We start from the raw sequence: 24,841 nt of genomic DNA on the forward strand, positions 1-24,841 counted from the left end.
TATGACTTTTAAAACGATTTTTTTACATCTTGAATATTACAGAATCAATTCTGTGGAGCTCTCTGGCCACAGTTTCCACACACGCAAAATTTTTCCTTTCACTTGTAGTTTAGGTTTGATCTCATGATCAAAAAGGGGGATTTGTTAAGGAAAAATTGTACCAACATACAGAAGGTCACCCTCTGACCACAACAGAAGCACACCAACTGCTCAGACAGACAACTATTTGCTGATACAGCAACAATAACAAGGTTAGATCCTGCCTCTTTTCTCCTTTCAGACAGTATAAACCCACCAAGGACAGAGAGACTCCTCAGAGTTGATACTGGCTTTGTCGGCATATGCGGTTCTTGCTGTATCATTTCTCCTGAATTCAGTAGTGCATTTTTTCTCTACATCAGTGATATGTGTCTCCTGAGTGTTCCTAAGTTCACCTCCTGGTTTCCTCACCTGAGATCACGGAAATTGATTTAAAAAAACAAAACAAAACAAAAACAAAAAAACTTTCATTTCATGTTTGTTAAGGACAGAAGAGGTTCACGGGGAGAAAAGAAACCATGAACTATATGTTGGTGATCACCATGATAATGTTTGGTTCCAGATGGCAAACCTGACCTCAAAAAGTTCAAATATGTCTGACTGCTATGTGGCTCATTCATACCTCATCATTCACGGACCAATGCATGCTTAACACCAAAACCAGTCACACTAGATGACATTATATGTGTTGTAGCAATCTACACCTCTAATTACAACCCCAGTCACTACCTTTAAAAATTCACTTAGTATTTGCCAAGCTGCACTAATGCCAGTGACTATGACTTGAGAAACTGGAGAATGCCTCAATATTTTAGGATAACTACTAATGAAACTAATCAACAGGGAATCACGACGGCACGCTAGCCAAACACACCATCACTGTGTTTCAGGAGGAGCTGTGCTGAGGGAGACGTAGACCTAGGCGTGGCAAACTGTATGACTGACTTTCCTATGGAAGGTGTTTGGAGCCATCCCCTGTGCAGCGGTTCTAGGTGTGAGGAAGGTTGGGCAAAACCAATCAACCTCACTGCCATGGGAATCTGCGACGATGTGATGGGATGGGTGTCTGAACCTGTGGTTCCACACACGGGGGGGTTCTCCTACCCGGCTGACCACGTTTGGGGCCATGGCCATAGGGTCTATTTGTATCTCCCCCAGGGGTGGTGTGGGGCGTGCTATTTAGCTAAACTACAGCCTGCAGCTCTGGTGATTCTCAAGTCAGGTGTTACTATCATTCGTCTGCAACGGCAAAAGATGAAGGAAACATTCTGACCCTTCCACTACTAGATCTCCACCACTAGTCTCAGATAGAAGAGTCTTCTTTAGGACACTTTTTCCCATGTACGGACAGCATATTTAGGAAACAGGATGAGGAGCTCACACAAACAGTTCTTGGTTTAGCAAATCAACTTAAAAATGATCCAGAAAAGAAAGCTATGTGCACACACCTGTTCTCATAATAATGCTGTTTCTCTTCATATTCACTTGTTGCATCATTCCAATTTTCAGAACACTCATGAGTAAGACGATGAGCAGAACGGTGTCCGAGGTAATGTTGGGCGATGAATTCAGAGCACTCATGGCAGAAAATCCACTTAAAGAAGAAGAGGAGCTGGTGCCTGTATCCTCTATCGTGTAAAATATTTTGTGTTGGCCTAAGGTTAGCTTTGGCCAAAAGGGGGAATTGTGGGAAATGGTGTGTTTTATAATTGCTCAGTGTGCATATTAAAGAGTTGTATTGGTTCTGAGGAATAGGAAGGTCAAGAGCATCATTACCATGGTGTGACTGTAATGAAACAAAGAAGATAAGTCCAGCTTTATTTTACTTATTACTCATGTGATTGAAACCAAGGATGATCAAGACATAAAGTGATTGATAATCAAAGTACAGACAGTTTTTGATAATAAAGGTACAGATAGTTTTTGACGTAAGCTGTAATCAGTAAAGAACATGAGCGAGTTGTATGTGCAGTTTCTAATCTTGCTTTGCAGAAGCGAAGTCATTCCTACGTGAGCGTAATGACAAAACATCAGCTGTGACAGAGGACAGCAACGCAGCATCGGAAGGGGGGGCAGCCTTGATAGATAGCTGTACACACTGCTAGAGTATAAGAAGACTGGGTCAGGAACAGTTAGCAGTCTGATTCCATCCGAACTGACTGAACACTTGTTGTTGGTTAGGGACAGAGGATTCAGGCCCAGAGCTCTGTATCACACATTCAATGTTGCTGTAATAAATACTTTTGATTTTAAGAAGAAGTCTCCTGACTACTCCATCAAAAGAACTGGGCGGAAACAGCCTTACACATGTTCTGTTGGTTTGTTTAATTGTAGGATAGGCTGATTTCCAACAAAACATTCTGTGGACTGATGAGTCAAAAACTGAACTTTTTGGAAGGTGTGCAGCCCGTTACATGTGGTGTAAAAATGGCACAGCGTTTGATAAAAAGAACATGATGCTAACAGTACAGCATGGTGGTGGCAGTGTGATGGTCCAGGACAACTGGCTGTGATTGACGGAAAAATGAATTCTGCTGTTTACCAGAAGATCCTGAAGGAGAACGTCCGGCCATCAGTTTGTGCACTCTGGGATCCTGCAGCAGGACAACGATCTGAAACACACCAGCAAGTCCACCTCTGAATGGCTCAACAAAACTAAACTAAGGTTTTGGAGTGGCCAAGTCAAAGTCTGGATTTAAATCCAATGGAGATGCTGTGGTGTGACCTTAAACGGGCATTTCATGCTAGAAAAGGCCAGACAGGTTTGGATTTGTTTTGTGCCTTAATAAACTGAATCATTTAGAAACTGCATTTTGTATTTCCTTGGGTTGTCTGTGTGTGATATTAAAACTGGTTTGATGATCTGAAACCTTTGCTAAGATAAATATGCAAAAACCACAGAAATCAGGAAGGGGGCAAATACTTTTTCACGGCACTGTACGTGAATAGTGAGAATATTGATGAGTGATCGGTGTCAAACAGCTGTAAAAGGCTAAAAAATGCACCCATCAGCTCCTCTGTTTATTCAAACCCACGCTTTCTGACAGCCTCAGATCAATGCAGTCTGAACCTGACGGGCTTTAAACTGGTCTTTGTAGAGGTTTGACAGTCTTTACATGTATTTCAGTATGACAAACATTCATGAAGCAGCACATTTACAGAAGTTTTCTAAAAAAGAAATCCGTCATTCTGACACCAAAGTAGAGAAAAAGTGATTTTAGCAAACAGCCGATAAACATCAGGAATCAGAAGGAACGTTCTGTTTGAACAGTCTGACTCTGGTTTCTGCTGAACACGGAGCGTTTCCTCTGGATCAGATATGAACGGACCTGCTGGGCTTCCCTTTCCTCTTCAGACCTTTCTTTTTAGGCTTTTTCTTTGGATCTGCCATTTCTCCCTTGAAGGAGGAGCTTTGGGTCGACGGCTGCTGCTTTCCTGTCAACTTCTTCTGGGACTTAAAACCTCCCGGACCAGCTCCTTTCTCCCGTCCTGGACCCTTCCCAGTCCTTCCTGCTGTTCCTTTGCCGTCAGTTTTGTTCTTGTTCTTCTCCTTCTTCACAGACCTCTTCACCCGGATGGACCTGCCCTCCAGCTTTGAGCCGTCCAGTTCCAACGCTATCTGCACCGAGTCGGCGCTCTGCAACCAGGACAGAGAAGAACATGCAATAAGACACGGCATTACAGGCAATTTTTAAATGTGGGTTATTCTGAAGATCTCTTTCTGTGTACTGTCAGCACAATCTGGTGTTGGCTGATTTCCTGCCACACAAACACAAGTTTACCCAAAAGTTCATTTTTCCAGTTTCTGCCTTGTTCCTTAAATCAAGACATATTTTGTAAAGCACAGAAGGTCATGTAACACCTCTATCCAAGCTGTGAGAACAGATCAGCAGCAGAGTCCAGAGCCTGCTGTTGGACATCAGAGGAACGTGGAGGATCAGATACGTCTCTATGAAGTGATGCAGTTATTTAAAATTTACAGTTAATCTGTATCTGTCATCTTTACTCTTCGTAAAGTCGTCCTGTGGGTCCAAATGGACCCTCTGGAGGGCTGGTTTTGGCCCGCAGGCCGCATGTTGGACACCCCTGGTGAAAATAATCAGAGTAGAGGAGCTGAGGTGGTTACATGATCCAGTGTGTTCTGATCACACGCTAACGACGTGTTTTCTTGTGACCCAGAGTCCATACTGGTGTCTGTACTCACCAAGTACGTAAGCAGAGATACAAGGACGGCCTCGTGTACTTGGTACTGAGAAACGGCCAACATTAAAACAACAGTTCAGCTAATTAATTACACATAGACCAGGGTGTTCACCATGAGGCCCGTGGTCCAAAAGTGGTCCTCCAGAGGGTCCAATCCGGTCCTCAAAGTGTAAAAACTACAGAGAAGACATTAACTGCAGATTGTAAATTAGTAAAACTATAAATTTAAAATCATTTCTAGACCATGACAAGTTGTTTGATCAGAAAGTAAAAAACTAGATTGTTCTTTGTTCTTTTGTTTCTTGCTTTTTGTCGTTTGTCTCATGTTTTGTTGTTCTTTTGTCATTGTTTTGTCCTTTTCACGTGGAGTCCTTCATGTTCTACAGCAGTGATGATGATGGCAGTAGGGTGGAACAGATGGAGGACCTGGTGGTTGGAACAGAGTCCTACTCTAGATAAGAGAACAGTTTTAACGTCCAAATCAGTGAAAAATATACACCGTTAAAAATAATGCTTGCAGCAGTCTCACCAATGAAAAACAGAGAAGAGTCTTGGAGCAATCTTCAGATTCAAAAATAAAGTGTTTATTCCGTGCAGCATCGGTCCAAACACGCCCCGGGACGGTCTGGCTATCCCCTTCGGAACACTGGCCTTTATACCTTAAAGTCCTGGAATGTGGAGTTCCTCACACCCCAGGGCCATCCTTCTTTTATGACAGATCTCGTAAAACCTGTCACTTTTTACCTTATTTATGCCCTCTTTGGGTACTTTCCAGAAATGTAATGACTGATGGCGCTGTCTTCAGGACGAGATGGCCTCTCCTCCTGGCTCTCTGCCCAACCAATCACCACCCGTCACAACTTTATTACAGGTACCTCACAACAACACCAGGTGTATCAAAGACAACGTCAAGGCATCTCATCCTTCAGCGAGCATTACAAATAAAGAAGTTACAAGCACCACCACACCTAAAGATGAACACTCATCTTATTTATGACCACCTGACAGCGCCGTCTATTGGCCTTCTGCCTGTTGTGCACACACACACTGCAGTCAGAACTCTGTTATGTTCTCTGAAGGGTACGCTGCCCTGTACCTGTAGATTCTATGCTTTATTTGATACAACAGTTCAGACTTGTGGTACCTCAAACAGGACGTATCCGAATCCTTTCCCCAGTCCAGAGTTCTGGTCTCGGACCAGTCGTACCGCCTCCACTGAGCCACACTCCTCAAAATGCCTTCGAAATGCCAGATCACTGATCTCTGCAAAACACTGAGAATGAGTTCCACCTTAAACCTCCAACCCTGAAGCTGTGATGAGCTTTAGTCTGCAGAAAGACTCACCAAACGACAGATTCCCCACAAACACTGAACGCTTGTGATCATGCTGGAAGACAAGGAGAAGATTCAGGGTTGAAGACAATAATAATGATCTGTTTTATGAGGGTGTAACTGATGTTCAGGCTTACTGAGGAGCTGTCAGAGGCTCTGTCCACTCGGATGTGGAAGTCTTTCTCGATCTCCACGCCGTTCCTGTGAGGACGGACACAGTTAGAGACACTTTAGGAGCTTCCTGACAGCTTTCTGTCAGCTTGAGGCTCAGCAGAGCACCAGGACATGTTCAGAGCTTATCAGGAGTGTCTGACCTCTCCAGAGCTTTGGCCACGCTGTCCTCGTCTTTAAACACCACGTAGGCGTTCATGCTCTGCTTCTTGGGATGGACTTTACGTCTGAAAGTGAAAAGAAAAAAAGGAAGTTTAACAGCTCCAGTGGATTTTAACTACTGTGGAAAGAAAGAACCTTTATTTAAGCACAGTGTTCTGGAGCTAAACAGATATTTTGGAACTCAAACTAAGAATCGACCGTCAGACTGTGATTTTATCTGAACCAGCTGAACGTTTGAGCTGCTGGAGTCACTCTGCATCTTTACCAGACAGTGATTATCTCTGCTGTTGGATCTTGGATTTGTTCTCCTTCATCTCTGTCATGAAACTTTGGGACAGACTTACTTGATGGCTGCTACTTTGCGAGACATGGACGGATCCTCTCTGACCTGAAGACACAGAAGGAATAATGTGACTGAAGTGCTTTACCAGGAGGAGACCAAGTGTTGATGTTTATCTTACCATGGAGCGAAACCGGATAGACTCAATGGTTCCTTTATCCCTGAAGAGACTCCGCAGCATCTGAACAGAGACAAAAACATACAAAAGCTAAACGCACACAGCAGCTACAGTCCTCCAGGTCTTTCTGTCCAACACAAACAACAAAAACGTCGATACAACAGCTGGTTGAAGAAACATCCTCAGAACCCTTGGACCATTTTAACTTCCACTGCTGATGCCTCCTCCATGCTTTACCTCAGACATGTGCTCACAGTTCCCTTTCAGCCTGATTTAATCACAGAAGCCTCAGCGGTCCAGTAGAGAGCAGCTGGACTTCTTCATGGTTCACCTGAGTGCTTCTGACTGGGATGTGAATCTTTGGTCTAGTTCTCCACAGACCTCCTGTGGTAGATCTGGGTGAAGATAAAGTACCTTTTTGGTGCAGCTGATGGGCAGGTTCCCTACAAACACGGTTCTGGTCTTCTTCAAGGCCTCCTCTGCTCTGTGGACCTTCAGCCTCTGCCTCTTCATCACCCAGTGCTCTGCATCCTTCTCTCCGTCCATCTCCAGCTTCCTCTTCTTCTTCCTGACAGCCGTCTGGTGTCCCTGCTCGTCCTCATCGGCCTTCAGTAAGCTGCTCTCTCTGACGCCAACCAGAGAGGAGAGACTGATGAAGACTTTTACATTTTTATGAACAAAATCTAAAAGGAGATGAAAGGTAGAGAGAGAAGAAACAGAACAGATGAACTCATGAACTGCTCACCTGTTTTCCAGCTTCTGCTCAGCTGCTGACTTCTTCTTTGGGATCTTCTTCTTCTGACACGGTGGACCTCTTACTTCTGGATTCACCTCCTGCTGTGTTTCTGTGCTCTTCTTAACGAGCTGCTGCAACGACATGACGTGTTAAAGGACCACTGACCACAGATTTACCTTCTTAGTTCATCAACAAACTAAACCAGCTGGGCTCATCAACTGTGGGAAGAACTTGGATCCATTTTCAGTCCTATCACTGCGTTAACCGGTGGAATGGATTTTAGATTTTGGAGCTGTTCTTCGGTGTCTCCTGCTCTTTATCATGAGGTCTAAATGAGTCGGATCTCTGCCTCATGGACCAAAAACCAGAACAGAAACAGTAAAAACTGATGATCTGATCAAAGTTCTGAGAAGGTTTCTTATAGAAGAAAGGATGATTTGGATTTTTTAATTTCTCTGCTGCAGTTAGCCGGCTGTCTCTAAAAAACATTAAAACGTCCACAGAGATAAACGTGTTCACCTTCTGATGTTAAAAATGGTTTCAGCCCATTTAAGCCTTTCTGGAACATCTGTTTTATTCCTGTGTTCTCTTCTTTGGTTGTTCCAGCTGCTTTCATGCATTTTCAGATATGTGAATACTGATTGATTGGTAATATGTTTTACCTTGTATTACTCACTGGTTTTCTTATTGCCGCTGTTTATTTATTTTAGGATGCTAATTAACAACAGACGACTTCCGATGGAAACTAGCTTTTCTGCTAACTGGTGCATTTACATTTGTTAAAATGTTGATGAAAGTACGTTGTCTCTTTCTTAAAAATAAATAAAGTGATCTGAATGTGAATGTGTAAAAAACCTGCATTGTTCTGCATTCATACTTCAGATCAGTCAGACCACAGAGTAAAACCGTTTCTTCTCCCAGACTAGAACATACTTCATGATGAATTCTAAATGTTAACGTTTGTTCGTGGTTCTTCTTTTGTCAATCGGACCAACAAATGAGCTCGGTTTATGCAGACAGCCAACCTGACCACAGAAACATTTAAATCTCGGTATTTTTATCGTTGTCCACGCAGGAATCAAAGTGCTGTGATGCAGTGTCTGATCACCAACAGGAGGATAGTCCGACGTGTTGTCGTTTCTCAGAGCAGAACCCTCTGGTTAAACGCCTTTCTGTTGACCTTTTTTTTAATCAGTGTGTGACTTACTTTGGGTGGAGGCTGGAACAGGAGCGGTCCAGCTGGTGGAGCGCTGCTGAATAAAGCCGACAGCGATCCGGCCGAAGGACTGCTCTGAAACAAACTTCCTGACACCTGACCCACCACGTAGTCCTCTGACTGCTGAGCAGCCGACGCCTCTCCGCTGTGGACAGAAACGCTGAGATGAAGATTCAACACCCAAAAGTCAGGACAGAGAGTTAGAACCTCCTTTACACAGCAGTGCTTAACCCTGAAGGTCAAAGTGACCCGTTTAATGTTAGAAAATGTGGAAAAAAATCTATATTTTCACAGTGAAACTTCTGATGACCACATTTTTTGGTGGGAAAAAAGAAATGTTAAAAATGTTTCTTAAGTACATTCACATAAAAATCAAGCAAAATCCAGCGAAAATCACTGGATTTTACTTGATTTTTATGCGAATGTACTTAAAGAAAATGTCAGAAGTTTTACTGATATGTATGGAATCACTTTACATGTTTTTAGGAATTTTTGGGAGATTTTTACTCATTTTTTGATGGACAGACGTATGGCGATCGTCACATAACTCCATGGTAGAGTAATAAAAATACCTGATCTTTCTCAGAACCTGCTGGTGGGTTTAGAAAACACATCATCTTTTTAAAAAAATTACCAAAAAGACTCAATTTATTAGAGCTGGAAACTATTTAAAAAAAGACAAAAACTGTTTATTTTCAACTTTCTAACTTTTACCATCAGACAAATTAACCAAATTTAATGTTAAAATGACTGTATATAATTAACTTTCTTCCTATAGCAGCCTTAAAAACAGTGTTCACACAGAACTTTAACCGTTTAAACATGAAACACAGACAATAAAACCAGATATAGGAGATGAATCAGTCAGTTCAAATAAATAGTATAAATGATAATAAATTAAATGAATAACTAGCTAGATTAGCAAAGAACAGAAACAAGGGAACGTTGCAGTTTGAAAATTAAAGAATAAAATTTAAAAAAACCCTGAGAATTAAAGAATTAGAGAGATGAGATCACAGCAAAGAACCAGACAGCTAAAAAAAAAAATCAAACAACTAAAATAAACAGGATAAAACACTAAATGAAGCTTAAACTAAACCTCTTCATGTTCTTCTACAGGAGGAAATAAAAGGACAGAGAGACGAAATAAAAACCTCCAGAGATTTACTGTGAATAAATATCTGGACCCCCTGACATGTTAACGTGAAGAATTAATGAACGAAGGTCAACACCAGTTATACAGACAGTCATCAGTGTCGATCTGTGGTCAAACATGACTTAGTTTACAGTCAGTCTCTTTAAAGTGAGGTTAAAACAGGTAAACTCACCTGTGGAGGTGTTTCTTCTTCATTCTTCCTCCTGACGATTCTCTGGTTTGTTCTGTTTACTGGAAATAAGAACTAACACGAGTCTCTACGACTTAAAATCTCATATTAGTTACAACACGACCACACGTTTACTCTCCAAGCACACAGCTATCCTACAATTAATTCTTTCCCAGCGGAAACACGGTCCACACAAAGGTTCCTATACGTTTTCCTTAATTAACGCTGAATTCACACAACGGACAGAAACAATTTGCATATAGAAAATAAGGAATATGGAGTACTAAAACACACATATATTTACTTTTCTGTACATTTGTAAGTGGTTTAATTAACAAACGTTCTGTCGGAAGCTTGTACGACATCGAAATGTGTCCGTTCCGGTGGAGCCCAGCTGTCTGATGTTTTGGTTTAGAGCTAGCAGCTAACGGCTAACAGTTAGCAGTTATTATACAGCAAAAACAGACATTTAAACGGTACTATTGTTTATGTTTTTTTTTAATTCATTTCAGAACTGAGGGGACGTTAGATAGAAAACGTCTTGTTACAAACATTATACCGCGCTAGGTGAAAACATTTAGAAATCTGTCTTTAACCAGCTCTACAAACTGACTCCGTCCTCCATGGGAACCGAAACGACGGAGCTGCCGGAGGATGCGGTGGGAAGGCGGGTGTCCTGCGGAGGGGAGCGGGCCACGGTCCGGTTCGTGGGCCCGGTACCACCCACGACAGGTAAGACCCGGACTTGGGACCAGGTGGACACTTCAAGTTCTTTCGAGAAAATATCTGAAAACTACTTTTAAAATAATGCAGATTGTTTTTAATGCTTTGGGTTTCTACCGTCCAGGAGGTAGCGGGTATATTTACTGACTATTTATGAAGAACAGCTCATCAACCAGCAGAACAATCTCAGGCATGTTAAAGAACAAGTACCACAGATGTAGAGCACCCAGCAGTACAAACACCCATCAGGTAGAACATGATGACCACCTGGATCATGTGGGGCTGGTCTAAAGCTCCTCTGACCCAGTGTTACCTGGAACCAGGACCTCCTGAGGGGGACCTACCAAGACCAGGCTGATCCTGGACCACCCACAGAAGCTCCATAAGATCTGGATCTGGGGAGTGTGGAACCAGGGTGAACAGCTTAGTTCTGTTGTGTTCCTCTGGTTCTCCTGAGCAGGTTCTGTGGTGTGTTGGAGTTCATGTCCACTAGATGCGACACATCGCATGTGGCCGGTTGGTGCGTTTCCAGCTGCGACCCGGTGTGTTTACCTGCAGTTCATTTTTATAAAGTAGACTTGACTTCTACTGTCCTTAAACATCTAAACTAGCTGTCTGTGAACTAAAACCAGGACAGGTTCAGCTGCTGCACAGATTATTTCTCGCCTCAAATGCTTTAGAAATACTTTTCCCTGAAGTGTTTTCGAAATAATAGAGAAAGTTTGCGGCCGAGCCGCTGTGTTTATCAGACTCCTCTACCGGACCGTCAAGCTGAAAGCGCGGTCACGTGACCACGTAGTGTCCCGCTCGTGACCGTCCGGCATCAGTGCGATTTTCAGATGCGTGCATTCGCATGTAGTGGACACGCAGCATGTCTTTGTTTTGTGAAGCGTGAAATGCTCCCATACTTTTAAGGACTTCGGTGAAACTGTTTTCTCCGTGCTGGTCATGTTTCATTTGTTGAATTTACTTCCCTTTGAAAATACCTCCTCTGCTCTGCCTCCACCTCGCTCTGTTCAACTCGCTCTGCAGGTGAAGTAGACGGCTCCGCGACATGACGAGTGAGCATGAATCGCGCGACACAACGAATCGATAATGCATTTCGTTGCCAACGCTTTTAATAATCGATTATTATCGATTTTATCGATTCGTTGTTCCAGCCCTAATGTAAACCCGTCACATATGTAAACACATCACATATGTAAACACATCACGTATGGTAACACGTCACGTATGTAAACACGTCACGTATGTAAACACGTCACGTATGTAAACACATCACGTATGTAAACACTACAAGTATGTTAACACATCACGTATGGTAACACGTCACGTATGTAAACATGTCACGTATGTAAACACGTCACGTATGTAAACACGTTACGTATGTAAACACATCATGTATGTAAACACTACAAGTATGTTAACATGTCATGTATGTAAACACATCACATATGTAAACACGCCATGTATGTAAACACTACAAGTATGTTAACACATCATGTATGTAAACATTTCAAGTATGTTAACACTTCAAATATGTTAACACGTCATGTATGGTAACACGTCACGTATGTAAACATGTCACGTATGTAAACATGTCACGTATGTAAACACGTCACATATGTAAACACATCACGTATGGTAACACGTCACGTATGTTAACACGTCACGTATGTTACACATCACATATGTAAACCCGTCACGTATGTAAACATCACGTATGTTACACATCACGTATGTAAACCCGTCATGTATGTAAACCCGTCACGTATGTAAACACATCTTGTATGTAAACACGTCATGTATGTTAACACATGTATTTTAACATGTCACGTATGTGAACACGTCACGTCTGTAAACACGTCACATATGTTAACACGTCACGTATGGTAACACGTCATGTATGTTAACACGTCACATATGTAAACACGTCATGTATGTAAACACGTGACGTATGTTAACACATGTATTTTAACAAGTCACGTATGTTGACACGTCACGTAGGTAAACATTTCACCTATGTTAACACGTCACTTATGTTAATACGTCACGTATGTTAACACATCACATATGTAAACATGTCACATATGTTAACACATCATGTATGTTAACACGTCATGTATGTTTACATGTAACATAGGTAAACACGTCATGTATGTAAACACATCACGTATATTAACATGTCACGTATGTTGACACGTCACATAGGTAAACATGTCACCTATGTTAACACTTCATGGATGTTAACACGTCACATGTCAACACATCGTGTATGCAAACACATCACATATGTTAACACATGACGTATGTTAACACGTCACGTATGTACACAGGTCACGTAGGTAAACATGTCACATATGTTAACATGTCATGTATGTTAACACGTCACGTAAGTTTACACGTAACATAGGTAAACATGTCACATATGTTAACACGTCATGTATGTAAACACTTCACATGTTACATGTCACATATGTAAACATGTCACGTATGTTAACACATCACGTATGTAAACACATCACGTATGTAAACACATCACATATGTTAACATGTCACGCATGTTAACACGTAACATATGTAAACACGTCACATATGTTAACATGTCATGTATGTTAACACATCACGTAAGTTTACACGTAAGATAGGTAAACACGTCACATATGTTAACACGTCATGTATGTAAACACATCACATATGTTAACATGTCATGTATGTAAACATGCAGGGATTAAAGCAAAAAAATATTTTTGACTGAATTTTTTTTTCAGACCAGTTCATGTTCCCCTGCAATATGCTGCACTACACATTAAGAATGACACCTTTTTCATGCAATAGTTTCCCAAAGATTTCAAGAAAAAAGGTTAAATGCTGTATTAGTCCCTCAGTTTCTCTAATACAGCATTTAAGTTGTTTTGAGCGGTTTATTTATTGTTGTCATTTGCTTTTAACTTAAATGTTTTGTTCTATTCAATTAAAATTGATGCTTTTTGCAGGGCTTGACTCAGTTTGTAATGCAGTCAAACAAGTAACCATTCACAAATCTTTTCTGTTCAGGTTTTATTCCTCAGGAACAGGACAGAACAATTATAAATAGAACAATTAACAAAAGTGCAATAGTGCCAGAACTAAACACAAGTTTGAATTATTTCTTTTGTTTTTTGGAGGTAAAACCAAATAATTCAAGCACACTCGATGTTCGTTTTCTGGGTTTTCTTTGGTGTTGCTGCGACTCCAGCTGAAGAGGAGGCTTTGGAGGCTCCTGGTGCTCTGACTCCAGCAGAGGAGGAGGCTGAGGAGGCTCCTGGTGCTCTGACTCCACCAAAGGAGGAGGCTTTGGAGGCTCCTGGTGCTCTGACTCCAGCAGAGGAGGAGGCTTTGGAGGCTCCTGGTGCTCTGACTCCACCAAAGGAGGAGGCTTTGGAGGCTCCTGGTGCTCTGACTCCACCAAAGGAGGAGGCTTTGGAGGCTCCTGGTGCTCTGACTCCAGCAGAGGAGGAGGCTTTGGAGGCTCCTGGTGCTCTGACTCCACCAAAGGAGGAGGCTTTGGAGGCTCCTGGTGCTCTGACTCCACCAAAGGAGGAGGCTTTGGAGGCTCCTGGTGCTCTGACTCCAGCAGAGGAGGAAGCTGAGGAGGAGGCTTTGGAGGCTCCTGGTGCTCTGACTCCAGCTGAGGAGGAGGCTTTGGAGGCTCCTGGTGCTGTGACTCCAGCAGAGGAGGAGGCTTTGGAGGCTCCTGGTGCTCTGACTCCAGCAGAGGAGGAGGAGGAGGTTTTGGAGGCTCCTGGTGCTCTGACTCCAGCAGAGGAGGAGGAGGAGGTTTTGGAGGCTCCTGGTGCTCTGACTCCAGCAGAAGAGGAGGCTTTAGTAGCAGAAAATGTGGAAACTTTTGTTACCTTTGTCACCTTAATGGCTGAGAGGACTTTTACGGCTTCTCTCAATTTCCTCTCCTTTTGTTTTTCAATTTGCTCCTTCTTTTGCTTCATATGTGACTTGTACATCTCATATGAAGAGTAGCACCTTCTCCTCATTGCAGCGCTGATCTCAATGTCAGAGGCTGTTTTCCCTGTCGCCCTCATGTGTGACTTGATAATGGCTAAGCCTTCATAGGTCTCAACATTCAGTCTGGCTTTATTATTTTCAATTATGTCATCCATAATATTAAATGATCCTTCTACAAGAGGCCCAGTGAACAATGACAGTACAGCCTTCACTAACTTGGATAAGATGGGGAATCTCATCTCTCCTGCTCCTGTCTTCAATGCAAAGATCCCACTCCACCAGTCCACATCAATTCGGGCAGTGCTGTCATTAAAGCCTCTGCCTTGTGCTCCTAGATCTGGGTCAACCTGGTAAGCCCGCACTTCTTCACTAAGTTGACCCACCTCCTCTGATGTCACTGCATTTGGCAAGGCTTTGGCCAAGGTGATGAATGCATCCTGAATTGTTTCATGAGCAATTAATGATGGTGTTAGTGCAGACAAAGACATGATGATATTATTGCTGAGAGGAAGGTTTTTCTGGAGAAATGTTGCTGCCTTGATGTAGCCTTCTCTGAGAGAATTGTAGACACCCTGCACCCAGTGCTTCTTCTCCACCCTGGCTTTGGTCAAGGCAAAGTAGCTGAACCTCCCCACAGACAACCTTTTGTCAGGGTACTGCAGGCTTCTGTCCTGAACATCAACCGTTAACAAGGCCTTCACCTTGGAGGGGATGGTGGCAGGCTTCATGAACTTGGACAAAAGGTCCCGGATCAGCATCATCATCTCAGAATGCAGCGCATGGACCATGGGCTTCTCAACCTGCAACCTCTTCAGAAACAACTGGAAAGTTGGAAGTACACCTGTAAAACACAATAAAACTTGATTTAAAAGTGGCTGAATATTTTGAACAAATTATCTTCTGATAACAAAGCAAAGATGCATTTTCTTCTTTTATTATTAGTGTTATTTCAAGGGTGTTTGTCAGAATAGGTATTACGACATAGATATAACACTATATAAATGCAAAATTTGACACAGTCATTTAGACTCAGTCTCAAACATACACCAGTTCGTTCTTCCTTAAGCCTGTTGATAAATTCTAAAACTGTTGTAAAAATGTTTGGCTGTAATTTATCAAAATTTTTTTCACTTAAAGTGAGGATACCTCTGTATAGATCCACCATGGCTGTGAGCTTGTCAAACTCTGAGAAAAGCATACAGATGCGTGTCTTCCGGTTCTTGTTGAGATCGGTTCCAATGCTGGCAGATTTTGCCATTTCCTGTTGCAGTACTCTGATCCTAGCCCTCTCATCAGATGTAACTGCATGCTTATCGAGGATGTGGTTCAGGAGCCCTCTATCACAACAAGCATACAGGCAGACACATTAGATTGAGAGGCAACAATGAAATGGTTATAGCTTATATTTTCTATATTTCATGAAATTTTACAAATTTGGTCTAGTACAAAGATGATATGCAGTAAAAACAGAATATTAATCATGATTTACCTGTGTTTATGTTGATCAGCTGCAGGCAGGATGCTGTAGTAGTGCACAATCAGTGGATCGGTAAGGTCACGTAATCTGTTGCACACATCCAGCATTTGCAGGAACCTGCTGCTGATGGGACGCATTAGGCTCTTCTTGTTCTCAAAATGCAGCAAGGATTGGAACTCTCCAAAGATTTCCCTTTGTTTGGGTAATTTTTCAATGTCATAGTAGACATCTGTGCAAAATGTCTCCACATATCCTTGGAATGGACTCAACATGGCCTTTGCAGCATTTGACACCATGTGGACGGTGTCTCCACTGATGTCCAGAAGTGATGGATTTTGCCGTCTTATTTGAGTTTCCACTCCAGACTGTTTTCCTCTCATAACATGGCAATTATCTAACAGAATAGACACAATTTGATCCCACTTTAATCCTTTGGACTGGAGGATATCTGTCAATGTGTTTGTTAGTGTGGTTGCATCTGCAATGTTGGCTTTTCTTGAGGCCAGATGTTGGGTCAGTACTTTACCCATATCCTCATCAAAGTATCTGACCAAGACATTTAGGATTTTGTCCATGTTTGCATTAGTTGACTCGTCAGCATTTAAAGAAAACAGCTTTTCTTGTAATTTGGCTGACAGTTCAATTTGGTGCTGAACAGCAATGCCATGTGTGCAGAGATAGGAGGCATGTGCATTTGAAATGGACAATCTGGAGAGTGCGCTCGGATCTTGTGCAATGGACTTGACTAGATCAACGAGTGGCTGAGACATGGTGAAAGACAGGTCATGCTCAGCGATGAATGCGCATATGCGAACTTTCAAGTTACACACACGGTCAGTCATAGTTGCACAGACCTCACTTGTTGTTGTTGTAGCACCTGGCAAGGAGTTAGTGTGCTGCAGGGAACGAACAGCACTTCTGTGCTTTTCCTCAGCCTGATGGCACATAAGCACTTTTTTGCCATTACTGCCATACTGAATATTTTTGTGGCACACAACACAAACACTAGTTCCTGGCAGTTTTAGCTTTTTGCACCAAGAGCTAACTGGCTTTCCGTCGTCGCCCGTCTCATTGAGCCATGCCCATCTCCATTTGTTTTTTACATATTTATCAATTTCTGAAACGTTCGAACGTTCCTTCAGAATCAGTGCATCCATATTGTCATGTGGAAAATACGGCAAACTCGGTGCGGGACCTGTCGTAAACAGGCACGGACGGGGGTGAGCGTGCACGTCTGGAGCCGCTGTTGCTATAGCGACTGTGCCGTCGAAACACGGGCCGCGACTTAAGTGTCTCGCCACTGTTGGAGCGAAGTAGCCGACACGGGACAGACAGCAGGCGTGGGTGGTGGTGGAAGCCACTGGTGGCACGCGCTGGGCTAGACCGGACCCCGGAGCACCGAACGCCTACTGGACCTCCGCTACCGCGTCATGGACGTTTCATTTGTGCATTAGCGCGGCACCACAGCCCCGCTCGTCCGGCCGGCTGAGGAGGGGGTGCTTTTTTTATTTTTTATATTTTCTGGTTACATTGCCCCCTCATACCAGTGGACCCGTTCGTACTTTGTTTTTTCATCACTGGAGCGGAATGGCTGAGAGAAGCTCCAGATCCTTCTCTGGGGGGCAGTGGTGAAGCCGCCCTCCTCTTTTTCTGATTGGCTAATGGTAAGGCTCTGGCTGGCTTTACTGGTTTACACCAGCGTCATTAATTCCATAGTCAAAACTCAATCACAACAAATACACGTGCAACTTTTTTTTCCCCTCCCTCTTTTTCCAACTGACGGAAATCCGTCGACAGACGGAGAACTTTAATCCCTGAACATTTCACATATGTTAACACGTCATGTATGTAAACACATCACATATGTTAACACGTCATGTATGTAAACATGTCACATATGTTAACACGTCACGTATGTTACCCACATCACATATGCTAACACGTCACATATGTTAACATGTAATGTAGGTAAACACATCACATATGTTAACATGTAATGTATGTTAACACATCACGTATGTTTACATGTAACATAGGTAAACACGTCACATATTTTAACAAGTCGTATGTAAACACGTCACGTATATTAACATGTAACGTATGTTGACACGTCACACATGTCAACACGTCACATATCTCAACACGTCACATATGTCAACACGTCACATATCTTAACACGTCACCTATGTTAACATATCACATATTTTGACACGTCACATATGTAAACACGTCACATATGTTAACACGTCACGTATGTAAACACGTCACGTATGTAAACACGTCATGTATGTAAACACGTCACATATGTAAACACGACACATATGTTAACATGTAACATAGGTAAACATGTCACATATGTTAACACATCACGTATGTAAACATGTCACATCTGTTAACATGTCACGTATGTCAACACATCACATATGACAACACATGTATGTTAACATATCACGTATGTTAACACGTCACACATGTTAACAAGTCACTCATGTTGACACGTCACGTATGTTGACACGTCACGTATGTTAACTTGGGATAGATCGATATGGATTTTTTAGGGCGTATACCGATTTTTTTCCATCAATAGTTAGCCCATGGCGGATTTTCTTGAGCTGATATTTTCAACTTCAACTTTCCAACTTTATTGCACACTTTCGTATACAACGAAATTACATTTATGCCGTCCTATATTTGGGGCCGATACTGCTTTTGCTCCTTCAATTTAAATTAAAAAATTTGACAATGGTAACAAATATTACAGGTCTCAACTTTATACTACAGACCGACCTCTACTCTAATTCTTCTGCTGATGTATGTTCCAGGGCTGTGGCTGGGAGTGGAGTGGGATAATCCCGACAGAGGAAAACACGACGGCAGCCATGAAGGAGTCTCATACTTCACATGCAGGTAAATCTGTCAGCAGTCCTGTCAGGGTTTATAGCAGAGGCTTTTATTATTGTTACCAAGAGACGGAGCATCTGAGCCTTCAATAGACAGCTGGTGGAGACTGACAGGAAGTAAGGGGACAGACATGCAGTAGTTGTTGTTCCAGCCACTCGACTAAGATTTAAAATGCCAGGAGGTTAGATTTGTCTGGATGATGAATGTGAAGATATAAAGGTCAGAATACTTAATATCAGAAAGTTAACCGACTGTCTGTAAACATTTAAAAACGCCTCGAGCATCATTCTGACCGTCCTCCCGATTAGACTAGTCTGATGCAATGATACAGGCCTTTCAGCGTCTAACAACACCTGGATTTAATTTTGGAGATGAGGAGGAGCAGGTCTCAGGGAGGAGATGAGGATGTGGGGTGGGAAGATAGTAGCGTTCTTGTGTCCAGGAAACTGCTGTAATCCCAGTGTGGTGTCAGTTGATGGACGTTAGAGCTGTCTGTCCGTCTGTAGCAGGTCCAGATGTTGTCCTTAGATCTGTCCATCTGTAGCAGGTCCAGATGTTGTCCTTAGATCTGTCCGTCTGTAGCAGGTCCAGATGTTGTCCATAGATCTGTCCGTCTGTAGCAGGTCCAGATGTTGTCCTTAGATCTGTCCATCTGTAGCAGGTCCAGATGTTGTCCTTAGATCTGTCCGTCTGTAGCAGGTCCAGATGTTGTCCTTAGATCTGTCCGTTTGTAGCAGGTCCAGATGTTGTCCTTATATCTGTCTGTCTGTAGCAGGTCCAGATGTTGTCTTTAGATCTGTCCCTCTGTAGCAGGTCCAGATGTTGTCCTTAGATCTGTCCGTTTGTAGCAGGTCCAGATGTTGTCCTTAGATCTGTCCGTTTGTAGCAGGTCCAGATGTTGTCCTTATATCTGTCTGTCTGTAGCAGGTCCAGATGTTGTCATTAGATCTGTCTGTCTGTAGCATGTCCAGTTGTTGTCCTCATATCTGTACGTCTGTAGCAGGTCCAGATGTTGTCATTAGATCTGTCTGTCTGTGGCATGTCCAGTTGTTGTTCTTATATCTGTACGTCTGTAGCAAGTCCAGATGTTGTCCTTAGATCTGTCTGTCTGTAGCAGGTCCAGATGTTGTCCTTAGATCTGTCCGTTTGTAGCAGGTCCAGATGTTGTCCTTAGATCTGTCCGTTTGTAGCAGGTCCAGATGTTGTCCTTAGATCTGTCCGTTTTTTGCAGGTCCAGATGTTGTCATTAGATCTGTCCCTCTATAGCAGGTCCAGATGTTGTCATTAGATCTGTCCCTCTGTAGCAGGTCCAGATGTTGTCATTAGATCTGTCCGTCTGTAGCAGGTCCAGATGTTGTCTGTTCGGTTATTCCAAGATTGTCCCCACCGAACAGGGTTGCAAGGAGAGGTTTAAGACGTTGTTATAACTCGTTGTGATTTATTTTGCTTTTGTGGTTTATTTTGCTTGTGTTTGTTAGAGTTTGTTAACAGTTCATCAACAATTTTCCAGTTGTAACCACAATGCAGCAGCAACAGCAACAGCAACAGCAACAGGTTATAAACCTGTAAAGATGGAAAAGGGCTGTGGTGTAAACCATGCATGGTATTATGAAATAAATATGCACAAATACATATTGCATAAATAGCAGAAATGCATATTGAATAAATAGCATAAATAAACATAGCAAATAGCACAGCAAGAGCATAGCAGCAGTTAAATAGCATGCATAATAGCAAACACAACAATAGCAAATCAAGCATTGCATTTGACACAAGCCACATAAAAAGCCACAAACAAAGCCAAGCAAGCCATGCATTGCATTACTGAAATCATTAAAATACAAATAATTGCTTAAGCTCAATATAAACCAATATCACATAAGCCAATTCCACAATGTACAAAAACTTTCTATTAGTAGGTTTAAAGTGCAGAAATAGTGCATGTAGTTCAACAGAGAAGGATTAACACAGCAATCCACTACTACGCCAGTTAAAAGCACTACATTACCCAGCAAGCATTGCTGGGAGGACAAATGGCCAATCAAAATGGCTGACAGAACAAGCAGCCAATCAGAAGCGTCCAAATATCTTAGCCAGCACGGCAAATCAGGAAGTAAAAATGAAAGCGCTCTGATTCAAAACTACTCACGGAGATCTTAAAATTACGGCGTTAAACATTACTCTGTCCACACCGATCACACACAAAACCATGATCAGTCCTACAACACTTAAATCCGGACACACATATATGCTAGAGACAAAAGTCAGCGGCACGGCGGCCCCACGAGCAAACAGAGTAAACCCACGTCTTACCGGTGGCGTCTCTCTCCTCACAAGATGTTTGCCAAACTACGTGAAGTCAAGCTACGTGATGCTTCCCGTTTATAGCCCGTGTCCCGGATACTAGTGTTTTACCAATGTGCGCGGCAGACAGGAAGGAGAACCTCCCACTTCACCTGTGTTTCATTACCGCTAATGCACCCGTGACGCTGACTGATTTAACCCGTGACTGACTGACTTAACATTGTCCTTAGATCTGTCCCTCTATAGCAGGTCCAGATGTTGTCCTTAGATCTGTCTGTCTGTAGCATGTCCAGTTGTTGTTCTTATATCTGTACGTCTGTAGCAAGTCCAGATGTTGTCCTTAGATCTGTCTGTCTGTAGCAGGTCCAGATGTTGTCCTTAGATCTGTCCGTTTGTAGCAGGTCCAGATGTTGTCCTTAGATCTGTCCCTCTATAGCAGGTCCAGATGTTGTCCTTATATCTGTCCGTCTGTAGCAGGTCCAGATGTTGTCCTTAGATCTGTCCGTTTTTTGCAGGTCCAGATGTTGTCCTTAGATCTGTCCCTCTGTAGCATGTCCAGATGTTGTCCTTGGATCTGTCTGTCTGTAGCAGGTCCAGATGTTGTCCTTAGATCTGTCTGTCTGTAGCAGGTCCAGATGTTGTCCTTAGATCTGTCCGTCTGTAGCAGGTCCAGATGTTGTCCTTATATCTGTCTGTCTGTAGCAGGTCCAGATGTTGTCTTTAGATCTGTTCCTCTGTAGCAGGTCCAGATGTTGTCATTAGATCTGTCCGTCTGTAGCATGTTCAGTTGTTGTCCTTATATCTGTACGTCTGTAGCAAGTCCAGATGTTGTCCTTAGATCTGTCCGTCTGTAGCAGGTCCAGATGTTGTCCTTATATCTGTCTGTCTGTAGCAGGTCCAGATGTTGTCCTTAGATCTGTCCATCTGTAGCAGGTCCAGATGTTGTCCTTGAATCTGTCCGTCTGTAGCAGGTCCAGATGTTGTCCTTAGATCTGTCTGTTTTTTGCAGGTCCAGATGTTGTCCTTAGATCTGTCCGTCTGTAGCAGGTCCAGATGTTGTCATTATATCTGTACGTCTGTAGCAAGTCCAGATGTTGTCCTTAGATCTGTCCGTCTGTAGCATGTTCAGTTGTTGTCCTTATATCTGTACATCTGTAGCAAGTCCAGATGTTGTCCTTAGATCTGTCCATCTGTAGCAGGTCCAGATGTTGTCCTTGAATCTGTCCGTCTGTAGCAGGTCCAGATGTTGTCCTTAGATCTGTCTGTTTTTTGCAGGTCCAGATGTTGTCCTTAGATCTGTCCGTCTGTAGCAGGTCCAGATGTTGTCATTATATCTGTACGTCTGTAGCAAGTCCAGATGTTGTCCTTAGATCTGTCCGTCTGTAGCAGGTCCAGATGTTGTCCTTAGATCTGTCCGTCTGTAGCAGGTCCAGATGTTGTCCTTAGATCTGTCCGTTTTTTGCAGGTCCAGATGTTGTCATTAGATCTGTCCCTCTATAGCAGGTCCAGATGTTGTCATTAGATCTGTCCCTCTGTAGCAGGTCCAGATGTTGTCATTAGATCTGTCCGTCTGTAGCAGGTCCAGATGTTGTCCTTAGATCTGTCTGTCTGTAGCAGGTCCAGATGTTGTCCTTAGATCTGTCCCTCTGTAGCAGGTCCAGATGTTGTCCTTATATCTGTACGTCTGTAGCAGGTCCAGATGTTGTCCTTAGATCTGTACGTCTGTAGCAGGTCCAGATGTTGTCCTTAGATCTGTCTGTTTGTAGCAGGTCCAGATGTTGTCCTTATATCTGTACGTCTGTAGCAGGTCCAGATGTTGTCCTTATATCTGTCTGTCTGTAGCAGGTCCAGATGTTGTCCTTAGATCTGTCCGTTTGTAGCAGGTCCAGATGTTGTCCTTAGATCTGTCCGTTTGTAACAGGTCCAGATGTTGTCCTTAGATCTGTCCGTTTGTAAGAGGTCCAGATGTTGTCCTTAGATCTGTCTGTCTGTCTGTGGCAGGTCCAGATGTCATTAGATCTGTCCATCTCTAGCACGTAGAGATGTTGTCCTTATATCTGTACATCTGTAGCAGGTCCAGATGTTGTCCTTAGATCTGTCCGTTTGTAACAGGTCCAGATGTTGTCCTTAGATCTGTCTGTCTGTCTGTGGCAGGTCCAGATGTCATTAGATCTGTCCATCTCTAGCAGGTAGAGATGTTGTCCTTATATCTGTACGTCTGTAACAGGTCCAGATGTTGTCCTTAGATCTGTCTGTCTGTCTGTCTGTGGCAGGTCCAGATGTCATTAGATCTGTCCATCTCTAGCAGGTAGAGATGTTGTCCTTAGATCTGTCTGTCTGTAGCAGGTCCAGATGTTGTCATTAGATCTGGCCGTCTGTAGTAGGTCCAGATGTTGTCCTTAGATCTTTCCGTTTTTAGCAGGTCCAGATGTTGTCCTTAGATCCGTCTGTCCGTCTGTAGTAGGTCCAGATGTTGTCCTTAGATCTGTCTGTCCGTCTGTAGTAGGTCCAGATGTTGTCATTCGATCCGTCTGTAGCAGGTCCAGATGTTGTCATTAAAACTGTCCGTCTGTAGCAGGTCCAGATGTTGTCATTCGATCCGTCTGTAGTAGATCCAGATGTTGTCTTTCGATCTGTCCGTCTGTAGCAGGTCCAGATCTTGATTGTCTCTGTTTCTGCTCCACTGTCTCTGAATGTTCTGATCAAACTTTGTGTTTCTAATGGCTCAGCTGGTTCATCTTTTTTCTCTCATGAAACTGTTTAATTTTACCTCTAATATGACATTTATTGAGTGTTTCTTGGACAAACTAAGTGATTTTTAAAAAAAAATTTTGTAGTCAATATAGCAGTTCACTCTTTCTTTGCTGTCAGATTTGAAAACGTGTTCTAAAAATAAGTGTTTTGTTGTTGTTTTCTCGTGCAGACATCCTACAGGCGGCTCCTTCGTCCGTCCAGTGAAGGCCAGCTTCGGTGTGGACTACCTGGCTGCTGTCCGACAGGTGTATGAGATGGACACAGAAGATGTGCTGAGTGAGGACGTCTCCTCCTCCTCCTCCAAAAGGATCAAGTGGTTCATCAAGGAGCGCAGGTACAACACTCACCTCCTCCAGATCATCGGAGTTTGTTTCTAATCATCTGCTCCTCTTTGTATTCAATTAGAACAGCTCTGAACTACAGTAAACATCTTCATATGCGCAGAAGTGTTGTTGTTTTCTCTGAGGACAGACGTTATACCCACTAATGCTGCCGTTTCCTGCAACCAGATTTGAATATTCCAGCATTTAGAAAGCTTTATTTGATTTTATTCAGTACAGAGAGGGATGTAGCTCTCCCTCTCTGATGCTTTAACATGTTTTTTCTCAACGTGCTGTTTTTATTTACAACGTTGAGCTGCTGTGAGCCGTGCACAGAGCCTCGTGCACAATAAATGAGTGTAATATAGCTAGAAAGTATAACTGTAAAAATATACAGAAAGGATTAAATGTAAGCGTTCTCCATTCACAGACACATTATGATATTTCCATGTACTTATTATTACTAAGAATCATTTTGTGTTGTAGTTATAGAGAATTAACTGACCCTCAGTCATCTGGAATAGATGGATGATGGTTGGGTGATGGAGGGATGGATGGATGATGGATGGATGATGGATGGATGGATGATGGAGGGATGGATGATGGATGATGGATGGATGATGAATGGATGATGATGGATGGATGATTGATGGTTGATGGATGATTGATGGTTGATGGATGATTGATGGTTGATGGATGATGGATGGGTGATGGAAGG

General features: G+C 42.9%; 2 protein-coding genes across 3 annotated transcripts in view; one reads left to right on the forward strand and one right to left on the reverse strand.

The window, feature by feature from the left end:
• Window positions 1–1,844: 1,844 nt before the first annotated feature.
• On the reverse strand, window positions 1,845–10,035 carry rbm34 (RNA binding motif protein 34). Of its 2 annotated transcripts, none has more exons than XM_022222724.2 (11): window positions 9,646–10,035; window positions 8,309–8,462; window positions 7,111–7,229; window positions 6,780–6,990; window positions 6,369–6,428; window positions 6,252–6,295; window positions 5,889–5,972; window positions 5,712–5,775; window positions 5,587–5,629; window positions 5,387–5,505; window positions 1,845–3,676 (listed from the first exon to the last, which is right to left on the reverse strand). In XM_022222724.2, the coding sequence occupies exons 1-11, from the start codon at window positions 9,666–9,668 to the stop codon at window positions 3,353–3,355; spliced, it is 1,245 nt and encodes a 414-aa protein (XP_022078416.1). In that variant the 5' UTR covers window positions 9,669–10,035; the 3' UTR covers window positions 1,845–3,352. The 2 variants fall into 2 exon arrangements, with proteins under 2 accessions (XP_022078416.1, XP_022078415.1); XM_022222723.2 differs by having other exon boundaries at window positions 7,111–7,232.
• A 3-nt stretch (window positions 10,036–10,038) lies between these two features.
• tbce (tubulin folding cofactor E) overlaps window positions 10,039–24,841 on the forward strand; it is a 43,617-nt gene continuing 28,814 nt past the window's right edge. The window contains exons 1-4 of the mRNA XM_051945407.1: window positions 10,039–10,118; window positions 10,242–10,374; window positions 18,667–18,751; window positions 23,973–24,137. Coding sequence (XP_051801367.1) covers window positions 10,266–10,374; window positions 18,667–18,751; window positions 23,973–24,137 — 359 coding nt within the window. The 5' untranslated portion in view covers window positions 10,039–10,118; window positions 10,242–10,265. The remainder of the gene's footprint in view (window positions 10,119–10,241; window positions 10,375–18,666; window positions 18,752–23,972; window positions 24,138–24,841) is intronic.

The sequence above is a fragment of the Acanthochromis polyacanthus genome, chromosome 3 (assembly GCF_021347895.1).
Source record: "Acanthochromis polyacanthus isolate Apoly-LR-REF ecotype Palm Island chromosome 3, KAUST_Apoly_ChrSc, whole genome shotgun sequence".
NCBI classification, from domain to species: Eukaryota; Metazoa; Chordata; class Actinopteri; family Pomacentridae; genus Acanthochromis; species Acanthochromis polyacanthus.